The 13,704-nt window shown below is 47.3% G+C and overlaps 1 protein-coding gene across 1 annotated transcript in view; it reads left to right on the top strand.

The window, feature by feature from the left end:
- Positions 1-393: 393 nt before the first annotated feature.
- LOC140207977 (scavenger receptor cysteine-rich domain-containing protein DMBT1-like) overlaps positions 394-13,704 on the top strand; it is a 93,635-nt gene continuing 80,324 nt past the window's right edge. The window contains exons 1-4 of the mRNA XM_072276509.1: positions 394-463; positions 1,968-2,141; positions 2,476-2,749; positions 3,126-3,247. Coding sequence (XP_072132610.1) covers positions 394-463; positions 1,968-2,141; positions 2,476-2,749; positions 3,126-3,247 — 640 coding nt within the window. The remainder of the gene's footprint in view (positions 464-1,967; positions 2,142-2,475; positions 2,750-3,125; positions 3,248-13,704) is intronic.

Raw genomic sequence — 13,704 nt, 5'->3', positions numbered from 1 at the left:
TGTGAGATATAGAGCGAGATATCACACAATTAATATCAAATAAAATGAATGTGAAGGCAACAGTAAAAGTAGATGATAGATCATGACGGGCATTTCAATCCGGAATGCGCGGAACAGCTTTAAAGACTTTCTGATTGTCTACTTTACTAGACGGTGTTATGAACTGAGCTTTAAGTATTTCCCTTGGTGCCGAGGGAGCACAGAAGTAGAAACGTCACCTTGTTTATTAACTGAATATAACTAACTCGAGTTGTCGTGCAACCTTTATTGTTGTTGTTGTTTTTTTTTTTTAAATGGGGTATAGATTAATATTTAAAAGTGCAGCGAGATCAGAACGCAGGCGACTGGCGCTTCCTGCAAGGAGTGCGGTACATTTTGCACGATACCCGAAAAATGGCTCTACCGGCAATCCGGCAAGTAAGGATTGTATTTTACCCTATCCTCACAGCTTTCGGTGTTCCGGGTAAGTCGACACATCCTCTGTCTGAAATGTTAGGGACGGACTTCTACTGAAACGAACTCAGCGCGGAGACACGGCGGACTACTGCTGCTGAACGGTTCGTCTCCGCTCTTTGTGCTGATGCAGGGTCAAGTTCACTGCCGCTGCACTCCCTCCAAAGTTCAGCACAAACGATGCTGCTGAAATTCAGAGAGATCAATCCTCTCCGCTGTTGACCACTGTCAGAGTGCATTTGATACCCCGGATTATTGCAGATTGAAATATATCTTGTGACCGAACTTTTGGTGAAGAAGCAGTAGAACAGTACGAATTGTGGGAACATTGTGGATTCTACCAGCCACCGCCGGAGCTGAACTCTCTCTCTCTCTCCTCTCTCTCTCTCTCTCTCTCTCTCTCTCTCTCTCTCTCTCTCTCTCTCTCTCTCTTTCGTTCTGTCTCTCTGTCTCTGTGTCTCTCTCTTTCTCCCTGTCTCTCTCTCACTCTCTGTCACCTCACTCTCTCTCTCTCGTTCTCTTTCTCTCTCCCTCTCTCTCTCGCTCCTTCACCTGCTCTCTCCCTCTCATTCCCTCCCCCCTTTGTGGATTTCCGATCAAACCTTTGATTATATGTCTCACCCGTATCAGTTAGGATTATAGTAAATATTGCTACGACAAAAATGGGGTATCCAGCTGGAGATTTGAGTTAATTTCTCCCTATCGCACCTTTCAGATGATAATGAATGTGATCAAAAATGGCGGATATATCCAAGTAGAAGAGCTTATTTATTGACAGACGTTTCTGAAAGTATTCGAGTTTAAGCTAGATTGTATACAAGGGACACTAGACGACTCAGTGAAGTCCGATTCATTTACTAAACGGAGGGAACGAGTGCATCGGTTTCACCCCGGGATTGATGACCGACAGTCAGCACGACCCCACTTACTTCGGGCCAGTACCGGCTCAATAATACTGAGAGTTCCGTTGAGTGGAATCTGCCGGCTGCACATCAGCCGATCCTCCTACAGCTACTGTGTTGAGCTCTCTCACGGCTCTCATTCCCTACGGCTGGTGCCTGAATGGCTCTTCGAGGGTAATTGCCATTGAAATGACGATCCCACCGGTAGGGATTGTAGGGTGCAAGGGAGGTATGGGAGAAAATGGTGATCTCCCCTATTTTTCTGGGTTGTGGTGGCGAATGAGTAGCAGTGCTGCCCCCTCCCGGTTACATCGCCAAGGTGACATCGAGAGCACGTCACCAGCAACTTAACCGGGAGCAGTGCTGCCCCCCCCCGGTTACATCGACAAGGTGAAATCGAGAGCACTTCACCAGCAACTTAACCAGCAGCAAATGTGGAGCTCGGCTGCAAACCGTTTTAGTTCACTGAATGAGAAGAATTTATTCTCTCTTGGAATATATTTCCCTGGTAATTATGTTGATCACTGTCAGCATAGTATTTTCACATTGGACTCCGAGAACGCTTCTCCTCTCAATCTCTTTGTATCTCTCAATTTGTGTCTCTTTCCCTAGCGAACCTATTGACAATGGTGGTGCTCTTCCGAGGGAATTGCGGCCTTTCCAAATGTATATCCCACTACATGTTTGCCATGGCAATGGCGGATCTCCTGGTGATGATGTTTTGTATAATCGCGCATATCGTCATGTACCAGTTTCCATTCACCTTCCTGTCCCACACATCCGCCTGTAAGGTCGTCCTGTACTTCATGTCGACCAGCTTACAAACCTCGGTCTGGTACACTGTTCTGCTCACAGTCGATCGGTTTGTAGCGATCTGTTATCAGAAGCTTAAAGCGAAATATTGCACAGTGAGGATAGCCGTTGCTGGCATTATAACCGTGCCGCTCCTGGTGCATTTACAGCATGTCCCGTATCTATTTGAGTTTACACCTGCGCGTGTAGTTAACGGTATTCAATGGGGCTGTCAGCCGAGCACGTGGTTCAGGACGTCTCTTGTGGGAGTCGCATTCTCCTTCCTGCAGAGCATTTTAACGGTTATATTAACCTTTTGTTCTGATAGCCCTGTTTAACTGTCTGACAGTGAGGCGCATTTTAGTAGCCAGTAAAGTGCGCCGAGAGCTGCGCGGTCATAGCAGTCAATTACAGAAGGATGCGGAGATGGAAGGCCGCCGGAAATCCATCATTTTACTCTTTAGTGTGTCCGGCAGTTCCATTCTCTTGTGGCTGACGGTCACTGTAAGTTCTCTGATCACCGGACTCACAGGAACCGCGCATTACGACGGTGATTACACCGACCCTGCATTTGTCGCCACTGAAGCCGGATACATGCTCATGTATCTGAGTTCCTGCACGAACGCCTGCATTTATACAGCGACCCAGACTAAGTTTAGAGAAGAAATGTGGCTGGTGTTAAAATCCCCTTGGACCCTGTTTTTAATATTGGTTAAAAAACACAGTTAAAGCAAAGCACATGTTCCTAAAGGTCGAATGTTCTTTAAGTACTAATTCTCCGGGTCGGGCATCCGTCATTGGGTCGCGATGTACATCTGGGTTTTATGTGTTTAAGTATAATGCGCCTCGCTATTGAATTGACTTGGAATAAAATATAACTCCATTTCCGTGCAAGAGCGTCCTTGGCAGCCGTGACGTCATCAACAATCCCGGTATCCGATCACTCAGTTGATTTCATTCACTCGTTGCGTTTGACAGCTGCGTTGACACTCAGGGCTCATTCGGCCACAGGGTAACTCGGGTAAAGGTGGACTTTTACACTGGCACTGGAGATTCGCTGCGGTCAGCGCTGTGGCAGAGCTACCTTCTTGTAGATTGCAGTGGGGAATCAATATTGCATAGATTCTGCCCCAGCTCGGCTATGCCAATCCCCAGAGCCATGATACAGCCCGTATACCGCTCTACTTCTGTTAACCAAGGGTCATCCAGCCACATTTCCATCATTTTGTTATCATCTGCATCCAGCACGTCCGCTGTAGACATAACCACGCAGCACTGGGCGAGAAAACAATCTCTTCAGATCTGAGTGTGTATGTGCCTGTAGTTTTAGCCACTGCTGAGGTAGGGAAAAAACAAAGCTGTTGGCTATCTGTACAATATACACCTACTCATAATTATAAAAACAAACCTTCTACAAGGACCCTTCAGTTTATTTTCTATTTGAAATAATCAATCTCCTCCTTGTAGTTTATCCCCTTCCCCGCAGACCATGAAACGATCTGGTGAATTTTGATCTGCCATCCCTCAGTTCTTACAACATACTTTCCATGGCGTGGCAATCATGATTGCAATCATTACTCTCCGTCTGCTCTAACCAGTGCTTTGTATAGTTGTTAGACCAAGTCGGAATTCTTCCACTCAAAGCCTTGGTGTACAATGCAAGTATAACATTACTAAACATTGCTAAAGTCAATCCAAACTCTGTCTACCTTTCGCTTCGTTAAGTCGTCATGTGCTTTTTCCTTTTTCCTTTAAAAGCACAGTTAAATTTGTGAGACAAGATTTCCCCGGCAAAAGACCACGCCTTTGCACGAATAACGGCACAACGAAATCGAGTTCGCTGGGTTTATAGTTCTGTGCCTTCGTATCTAACTCACTCCAAGGTCTCGTCCAAATCAGGCCCATGATCCCAGAGTTCAGCGCTGTTTCAGTCATGCCCGAATAGCCCTCCCTCCACCGCGGACGTCCATCCTTCAGCTAGCTGAGGTGAAATTTCCGCAGTACCATCCGTCAGCTGCGTAGCCTGTCTATTCCTTCCACTTCTGAGCATTCTCTCAGTGGACAATTGGGCGAGATACGCATCCCATCAAAATCTCATCCACAAGAATGCTCCAAGCCAAATGGTAATAGACACGTAAGTGAGAGAGTTGCAGGAGGACGAAACGGGGCAAATAGAGCATAGCCTCCTGGGTAATAACTGGGATATAGCGATCACACTGTAAAAATACGCGGAAATCCGAGTGGGCATATGAAATAGAAGCAAAAGCTATTCCTTAATGAGACATTATCACGACTAATATTTCCCCACGAAGACGTTCTTGTTTTGTTCCAAATCTAATCCCGTTGACTTTATATTAAGAAATGGCTATTAGGAAGTATTTCAAAGACAGAGACCCCACGGAACTTCGGGTAAAAATTTACTAACATTCACTACATTCCTCAAAGGATATTCTGTCACAATGGGGGGGGGGGCGGAGGCGGTGAATGGACCCAAATGCAAGACACAGTCAGTGAAGTACAAAGAACAGAGGAACAGGACTTGACGAGAGTAGGGAAGTGACAGATAACAAGCAAGGAACAGGGGTAAGGACGCAGACTTGGGCTTGGACCCCGAGCCAGAGACTGGGCAAGGACCCAGAACCTGGGTCTTCCCTCCGGTTCGGGCCCCAGATCTAGGCAAGGACATGACATGACTGTAGGACTGGAGGCTGGGGTCTTGAGGCTTCAGATTAGAGACAGGCTTGGGGTCTTCAGGCTTGAGCTTGGAAACAGGCTTGGGGTCTGGAGTCTTGAGGCTTGAAGTCTGGGGTCTTGGTTTGAGGCCTGCAGGCTGGGGTCTTGGTCCTGAGGCTAGGGTACTTCGAGGCTTGGGGATGGACTCCGAGCCAGAGACTGGGAAAGGACCCAGTGATACTTCACTCGGGCTCGGACTCCAGAAGTAGACGAGGACAAGATGAGGATACAGGACTGGACATGACTTGGGTGTGGAACTCCTGGGTAGGGCGAGGCACAGTGACAGGGAAAAGCACATGGACAGGACTCGGATAGGACTGTACTAGGCACGGACTAGACGAGGGCCTTCAGGAGCACGGAACCTTGGACAAGGAGCACGGAACACAGAGCCGGGACCTTTCCGTGGGAACAGGACGTAGAGTCGGGACTCACATAGTTAACACAGAGCCGGTATCCCTCCTTTGGAACAGGACGTAGGGCCGGGACTCATACAGAGAACACTGAACATGAAGAGACGGATCCTAACACAAGGTGGCGGCAAACGGCCGGACCCATCTAGCGAACGCGTGCACACCGAGAGAAAATTCCACACAACGAAAGATAGTTCCTTATCTAAATCTAACAAGGCTCCGGTCTTGCTCCGGCGGTAAGACTTCAGCGATACAGGCGTGGTATCCAGGCTAGGTGAGCAGGCAGAGGGTCAGGCGAGGTATCCAGACAGAAAGTCAGGCGAGGTATCCAGGCAGAGAGTCAGGCGAGGTATCCAGGCAGAGAGTCAGGCGAGGTATCCAGGCAGAGGGTCAGGCGAGGTATCCAGAGAGTCAGGCGAGGTATCCAGGCAGAGTGCCAGGCGATGGGAAGAAAGACAAGGAGGGGAACAGAACAGTGCAGCAGGGAATCCCTGGTTTGCAGAGGTATTTATGTCTCAGCCTGAAAACGAGAAACATGTGTCCACAACAGAAACTGGGGAAAACCAGAAACCCCGGAACAAGGAAGCATGCACCGGGCCGTGAACCGAAACACGGACATTACGGACCGGACTATGACATATTCTTCCCGTCACAGTTCCAAATTATCCCGTTTCTTAACTCCTAACCTAGAGACAATTCCCTCTGTGTTCTCTCTAATGCATCCTGTCCGTAGCGTGTAAGTTTGGTTCAGTTCATTTCTGTTTCGTGTATTCACTCCATCGTTCTCCTCAGCTCCGCCCTCCTGCATCCATTCCACTCTGTCATCCTCCTCCTTTGGAGCTTTATCACATTATTACTGTTTCCATGTCTCCGTCGTACTTTTCCACGTTGGAAGATTCTCCACACAGTTACTCTGAAGTTCCGTCTCTCATTTGAAGTCTTCTCTGCCAATATAGGGAAAATTCTTTCTGTATTTCCATTATTTCCTCTGCATATTCTCCCCACAACTCTCCCCAGTTCACCACGGTGCGATTTGGCTGGTCTGCATGCTCTTCAATATCTATTAGTCAGCAAGATTCTACCAGCCTTCACAAATCTTTTTTTTTCTCTCTCCAACTCCACGTCTTTCAGCATGTTGAAGAGACCATTCTTCGCCTGATTTTCCCTCGCCACCATTATGTCCTGGTCCTGGATGTGACACATCCACTGTGATCCAGGGACTTGCAGCTTAGCAAAACACCGGGCTAAGTGCTGGGGAAATTCTAGGCAGTCTCTGGAGTAGGTCTCTCTGCTGCGGGCCGAAGGGCCTGTAATGTGCTGTAAATATTTGTTCGATGTTCTATGTTCATACAGATTTTCTCTCTATTCAGAGAAAACAGAAATGGAGTGGAACATCTGTTAATTTTGCGTTCTTCATTGAACGTTGAAAGACACGTCGCCTGCGCTTTGCGAAAAAGACAGACGGATGAGTAACCGCTCCTGCTTATCCTTGACTTTCTTGTTCCTACCACTTTAATTCCTCATTCCTCTAACTTGTGATCTTTGTGTGTCTGGCCACATGCGCTGATATATAGGTGAAATACCCTTGTTTCCTTGGCTGCGTAGGTCTAAGGACAGTACTCTCAATTCCCGCCAAACTCGTGAGATTGAGACGGTTCGATCCCACCTCAAACCCCGGGATGTGTGCATGCTGCGTAATTTGCTATTCTATTACAAATAACAGACTCTACACGGCATACGATTAAAGCAACTATATTTCTGAACCTTAACTTATTTAAAAGGTTTGTAAAGATTAACAAAAAGAAAAGCCCAATCCAAATCAAACAGTCAAATGCACACAAGTTGGAGCTCATCTGGAACTTCTCTGTCACTCCGGCGCTGGGTCCTCGGTCAAGGTGAAAGCCCACACCACCTTCTGAACGTCGCTCGCAATCCATCTCGAACAAACGGGTCTCCCACCGGACCCTATGCTACGGCCGGTCCTCCCCAACGTCTTCTCTCCCAGTCTCCCGCCGAACAAGAACCCAAGCCCAACCTTGGTGTCCCTCACCAGAGAAACATCCCCTTAATTCAACCATCCTAATTGGATGGCACATGTGCTTTTGTTCAACCATAAGCCAAAGAAGCTGAAAGCAAGCTGTTTTTACAGAACTGCCAATACGAAATACGTACAGCATAACAGTAAAAGTAGGAACCAGGATATTACATTCTCCCCACACCAAAATAGTCATGTCCTCATGACTTGGAAATAATTTGTCCTCTCATACTAATAACACTGCTTTCAATAGAAATTCGCAATGTCATCAACTCCCATCTATTTGCAAACTGCAGTGACATATCTCACTAGGGGGGTAGTCTTAGCACTCTGTTCCTCTGGTGCTACATAGGCAAGCTTGTCTGGGGGTCTCCTGATTCTTTGAGACCTCCAAATCCCATCTACTTCTTCAGTTTCAAACACTCCTTGGGATACCTCTGGTGTACACGACGAGGCTTCCCCCGGTCTATCACTCGTGCCTTCCTATAACCAGGATTCCTCTGCTCAGCTTCATCCCCAGTCACTCTGGAGCCTAGACCCGCTTCCTGGTCTCACAGCAAGCCTGCCCGAGCACTGCTAATCCCCCACACTGACCCGGCCCCCCACCACGTCCAGGTCACCTTCCTCAGCGAGAGATAAGTTGGAAATCCCTTGCTCAATCTTTGGGGTGTTGGCGAAAGACAGCATATACGACAACCCCTTTTCCTCATCTTCCGAGTCCATCAGCCTCTCCACGTTGCTTCAGAGTCCTCTCTGGGTCAGTCTCTGGGTTAACACGCACCTCTTGTCCCAGATACAGAATCCTGACAGGCCCATTCCCATCCTCTTGTATCACCCAGAAAACTGGTACGTTTGGCATTTGACTCTCCATTACATAGGGTGTAGCCGCCCAGCGGTCAGCCAACACACGCTTCCCTGGTAGCCCCAAATTCATTATGAGTACTCGGTTTCCAGGCATGCGTTCGGAGAAATTAAGTCTTTGGTTATACCTCCCCTTATTTATTTGATTCTCAGCTAATTCATAAGCCCTTTTTCAGCTCCCTTATCATATCGGACTCACACTTCAGATAAGTCTTCTGTGGTAGATCTTCCTCTCAACACGGTGATCGACGGGCAAACTCTCCTCGTGTCCAGGCATCCGATAACATAGCGAGTACCCGGTAGCTTCATTTCGGGTACAGTTGTTGCAGTGGACCAGATGCCCAATATGTTGACTCCACTTGTTCTTTTTGCTGATCTACAAGGTTCCGAGCGTATCTCGCAAGGTCCGATTAAACCTATAGGGCCGGGTGATAGAGCGTAGTTCTCGACTCCAAACATGCTTAGTAACTCATGTATCAGCCTACTCTCGAAATCCCGTCCCTGATCACTATTTATCCGCCTGGGGAGGTCTTAAGAAATGAAATACTTCTCCCATAACACCTTGGCCACCGTGGACGTACCCTGATCCTTGGTATGGAAGGCTTTCACATATCTGGTGCATTGATCCGTAATGACCAAGACATTCGCCATGTTGCTGGCATCTGGCTCTATTGACAGGACATCCATACACACGAGGTCAAGGGTCCCCGCACTCTTCGAGTGGGACAACAGGACGAAACTCGTAGGCACCATCTCCCTCCCTATACATCTAATGCACGACTTGCAATACTCCTCAATCTCCGGCGTCATTCGGGGCCACTGGAATCGATCACTGAGCAACCCAAAGGTCCTTAATCCCCCAAATAGCCAGAATCACCTTGAAACGGCTTTAACACAATCCGCTGATACTTCTGAGGCAGAGCCAGCTGAGAGTGCTGAGGCCGGTCCAGAGCCGACGTGACCCTGTATTGGATCTGGTTTCTCCACTCCAGTCCGGGCCATTCACTCGGTAGTAGAGACACAGCAGAATGTTTCATCTTGTCTGTTTGGGTCATGTCCGCTTTCGCAACCGCTGACTAAATGGGACCAATGCCCAGGTCATCTCGTTCAGTGGCCGCCACTTCCCCAGGGCTGAGTTCTGGCAAACGCTTTCTCCTCAGAGCAGTCAGGTTACCGTGAGCTTGTGGAACGGCGCCATCAGAAGCTCCTGAATGATCTTCCATTTCAATCCATCCTGCCCTTACCTTTCCTCTGCCTTCCCGGTGATAGAAAACCAGCACATGGCCTTGACTTCAGGGGTAGGGACGCTCTCCCACTCTCCCTCCCTGTCCAGCCCTTCTTGCGCATGCCCGGAAAATGCATCGGCAACAGTGTTCCCACTTCCCGGCCGGTACTTCCGGCTGAAATCATATACAAACAACGCCGTCAACCATCGGAGGCCTGTGGCATCCAATTTCACCGAGGTCAGAATATAAATTAGGGGATTGTTTTCCGTCTTCACCTCAAACGTGGTACCATATAGATAATGTAAACAACAGGAATTCTGCAGATGCTGTAAATTTAAGCAACACACATCAAAGTTTCTGGTGAACGCAGCAGGCCAGGCAGGCCGGAAACGTCGACTGCACCTCTTCCTAGAGATGCTGCCTGGCCTGCTGCGTTCACCAGCAACTTTGATCTGTGTTGACCATATAGATAATCATAGCTTATCCACCACGGCCCGTTTCAATGCCAGGAACTCCAAACTGTAGGTGGGATAGTTTTGCTCAGAGGGTGACCGACTCCGGGTGACAAACGCGACAGGACTCAACCCTGTGCCCTAACCATGAAACAGAACATCGCCTAAGCCCGAAAAGTTGGCTCTTCGTTTGTCCGGATGCTGCCGACGTGCTGAGTTCCTCCAGCGTGCTGTGCGTGTTGCTTTAAAAACGTACTGTTGGTAGGGTGGGGGTTGTTAGTTTTGGAGGGGTGGCTTAGTGATTGGAGGTGTTGATCAGTCTTACTGCTTGAGGAAAGTAACTGGTTTTAAGTCTGGTGCTCCTGCTGTGGATGCTACGTAGCTTCCTCCCTCATGGGAGAGGGGCAAACAGACCACAGGCAGGATTAGTGGGATCCTGATGCTGCTGGCCCTTTTCCGGAGCCTTTCTGTATATACGTCCCTGATGGAAGGTAGGCTGGGGGTGCCGGTGATGCGTTGGGCAGTTTTGATGACCTCTTGTAGAGCCTTCCAGTCTATCACAGTTATGCAGCATGTTGGCCTGCCCTCTGTAGCACAGCTGTAGAAGGACGGGAGTGTAGATGTGAGTACAGGTTAGACAACGTCTGTGGAAAGGGGAGAAAGGGGAGATGCTACGGGTCTATGACTTCAAATACAAGTTTGAAAACCATGCGGATTGCAGGTGAGGGGGCGGGGGGTGAAGAGGAAAGAAGAGACCGAGTAATTTCAGTAGCAGGTGGTACAAGATTTCAACTGTCACCGGATCTGCTTAGAACACAGAACGGCACAAAAATAGGATCCTCAGCCCACAACGTTATATTTTTTTTTTTTTATTTTGACTGAATCAAGTAACGATTACTCTCTTACTATCAAAGGAATACGGGCCCACCATATTTCGACATCAGGCCCTCCTCTCAACAACAGAAAGTGCAATGGGTTTTCCAACGATTAACTTTAAATGGCTCCGGAGTTCAGTTGTGACACAATCTACGAATGTGGGCTCGTTGGTCCAGTTGTGTGGTTCTTGTTTCCAGTGAGAAAGCCTATGCAAGAGGTCCCCGGTACAAATCTCGCACGAACCCCTTTACAGGATATTATCAACATTCGCTCCACGATTTTTGCATCGACGCACAGGATAATTCGCTATTTCAACAAAAACACGGAAGAAGCAACTGAAAATGTATTTCAATGCAGATAAGTTTGAGGTCGCGCACTTCTGAATGTCAAACCAGCGGAGTATATATACATTGGATGTTAGATTACCGGGGAGTGGAAGGGCATAGTTCGTTGAAAGCCGTGTCATATGCAGAGAGACTGTGGGAAAGCTGTTCCGCAACTCTGGCCTTCAGCGGTTAGAGCATTGCGTGTAGGAGTTGAGAGATTGTGTTGATGTTACAGTCTATTATAGAAAGACGTGTAAAATGGAAAGAGCACAGTAACTCTAGGGAAAACGATGGGTTTGTTTGCTGATGAGCGCTGTAGACATTACTGTGGAAGAACAACAAACTGGCAAGCGAACTGATATATACTAACCTCTTCCCTCTTTCTGACCAGGGCAGAAGTGGCTCGACATTTCATGGAATTTCAAACCGGCGCGGACCGAAATTGGATTACAAACCTGAAACAAATGACATCGCTCACTTCGTTCACAAGGTGGTGTTCTACTTCGAGGCTACGGTTGTGAGCATTAATTATATGCCGACTCTGTGAAGGATACCAGTAATATCTGACAACGTAACGAACCAACACCCTCAGGCTATATTCTCGTGAAAGTAGCTAACTCAGTCCAGCTTGCCTGTGCAAGGAAATGTGCAAACTCTTTATGAAACGTGTCATTCCTCGTGACGCCGCACTTTACTCCATTCTGTAGATACTGAACCATTTCTGCAACGACCAAGGACTGATTACCCACAGTCACTCACATAGGGTAGTCCAGAGGAACAGCCAATGCGTTGATTGGACTGCTAAACAATGACTGGGACGGGTAGCACTGAGGTGGCTGTGACTTTCCATGCTAACCAGACTGCACTCGGAACTTGAAGGAACACATGATTTTCGTGCACTGTGCAGGGAACCTCATGACTAATGGAGCCGGTAGGCGTACAAGCATCAGATAGATATGCTGGTTGGGTGGAATCGCAGCAACAATTTTGCAATCAATGTCAGTAAGACAAAGGAATTGATTGTGTACTCCAGGAAAATACGTCAGATGAACAAACACCAATCCTTATTGAGGGTTCAGAAGTGTGAACATCTTCAGGTTCCTGTGCCTCAACATCCCAAAGGATCCATACTGGTTCCAAGATGTTGACGTAGTCACGGAACAGTTGCGATAAGTGCTCATTGACTAGATTTAGTGCCGGCAAGTTATTCAATTAATTTCTATGGACCTATGTGGAGAGCTTTATGAGTGGTTGCTTCACAGGCTGGTGTGGGGCGGGTATCCAATGTAGAGCACCGAAAGAGGCTGCTGAGTGGTGTAGCCGTCGTCACTTCAATCACGGGCACACGCCTCGCCACCATCGAGGATATGATGCTCAGAATACGATGCCAAAAGCAGGCTGAGTGCATCATTCAGGACCTACACCAGACCAAACTGCTCAGACACGTCTCAACACATTAACACTAAAGATTCCGTTTTAAATATCTATTTAATTTGTTGTATTGTAACTTATAGTGATATATAGAAAATAAATCAAGTTCTTAGAGAGAGGTATTATAGGATCAGAGGAAGGGAGTTATATACAGTCCTCCAGCAGTAGACTGTGAGTACAAATAACAACGGGAGATACACGGACATGTGAAAACTGCAGTATTGCCATGGTCATTGTAGCATTTCAATATGAAGATAGTTTGGGAAAGTCTAGTTGGCGCTGGATCATCAGAGAGGGAATCTGGACAAAGCCTACTAGATGGCTTCTTCGAAAACGCTTTGGTTGAGCCCATTAGAAAAAAATAAAACAATTGTGAATTGCGGGTTGTGTTGTGATTTGTCTAGGAAGTTTAAGATACTGGAATGCTTATGATATGATCGAATTCACTCTGTAGTTTGAGAGTGAGAGGCTAAAATCACACATGAGAATTACGTACAATACGTAGAACAGCAGAGGCACGAGAGAGGAAAATGACAAGGTTCACAAGGTTAATGTTATTGTCGAAGTCTGCCTGTACAATACAACTCTAATATTTGTCTACTCCAGATAGCTATTAAATAGAGAGACCATGGGTGTAGATGTAAGGTCAGACATCAACTCCGGCCAGAAAAAAAGAAAATAAACAAATCTCGCAGACCCCAAAAAACCTCCTCCTCTGCAGCAAAATAAATAGCGAAAGTAACAGTCCCCGATCACGTCAATCGCAAAAATAAAATCACTGACGATAACTGTCCTCGACGCTTTCACTCGCAGAAGCGAACAGCGACCAAAGTCTGGAGATGGCCAAGTGGATTGGAGCAGGGAGAACGGCAGATCCACAATGACTGGTGTTCCTGGGGGCAATTGCGATACATCCCAAATAAGAATAAATGTTCGAAAGGGAGGATGAGGCAACCGTGGCCGAAAATGGAAAGTAAAGTTAGCATAAAGGCAGAAGTGAGGGCTCATAATACAGCAAGCAGTAGTGGGAAGCTGGAGGTTTGAGACACTTTTAAAAACCAATGGAAAGAAACTAAAAATTGATAGAAAATAATAGAGATGAAAATACAAATTTTTCAGACATATGAATAAACGGGAGGCGAGAGTGGATATCAGAAGGCTGGAAAATAAGGCGGGAGAAGTAGTAATGGGCGAAAAATAAAAGATG

Source organism: Mobula birostris, chromosome 13 (assembly GCF_030028105.1).
Source record: "Mobula birostris isolate sMobBir1 chromosome 13, sMobBir1.hap1, whole genome shotgun sequence".
Classification (NCBI taxonomy): Eukaryota; Metazoa; Chordata; class Chondrichthyes; order Myliobatiformes; family Myliobatidae; genus Mobula; species Mobula birostris.
The sequence above is the reverse complement of the archived record's forward strand: the minus strand, read 5'-3'. Positions and strand labels throughout refer to the sequence as shown.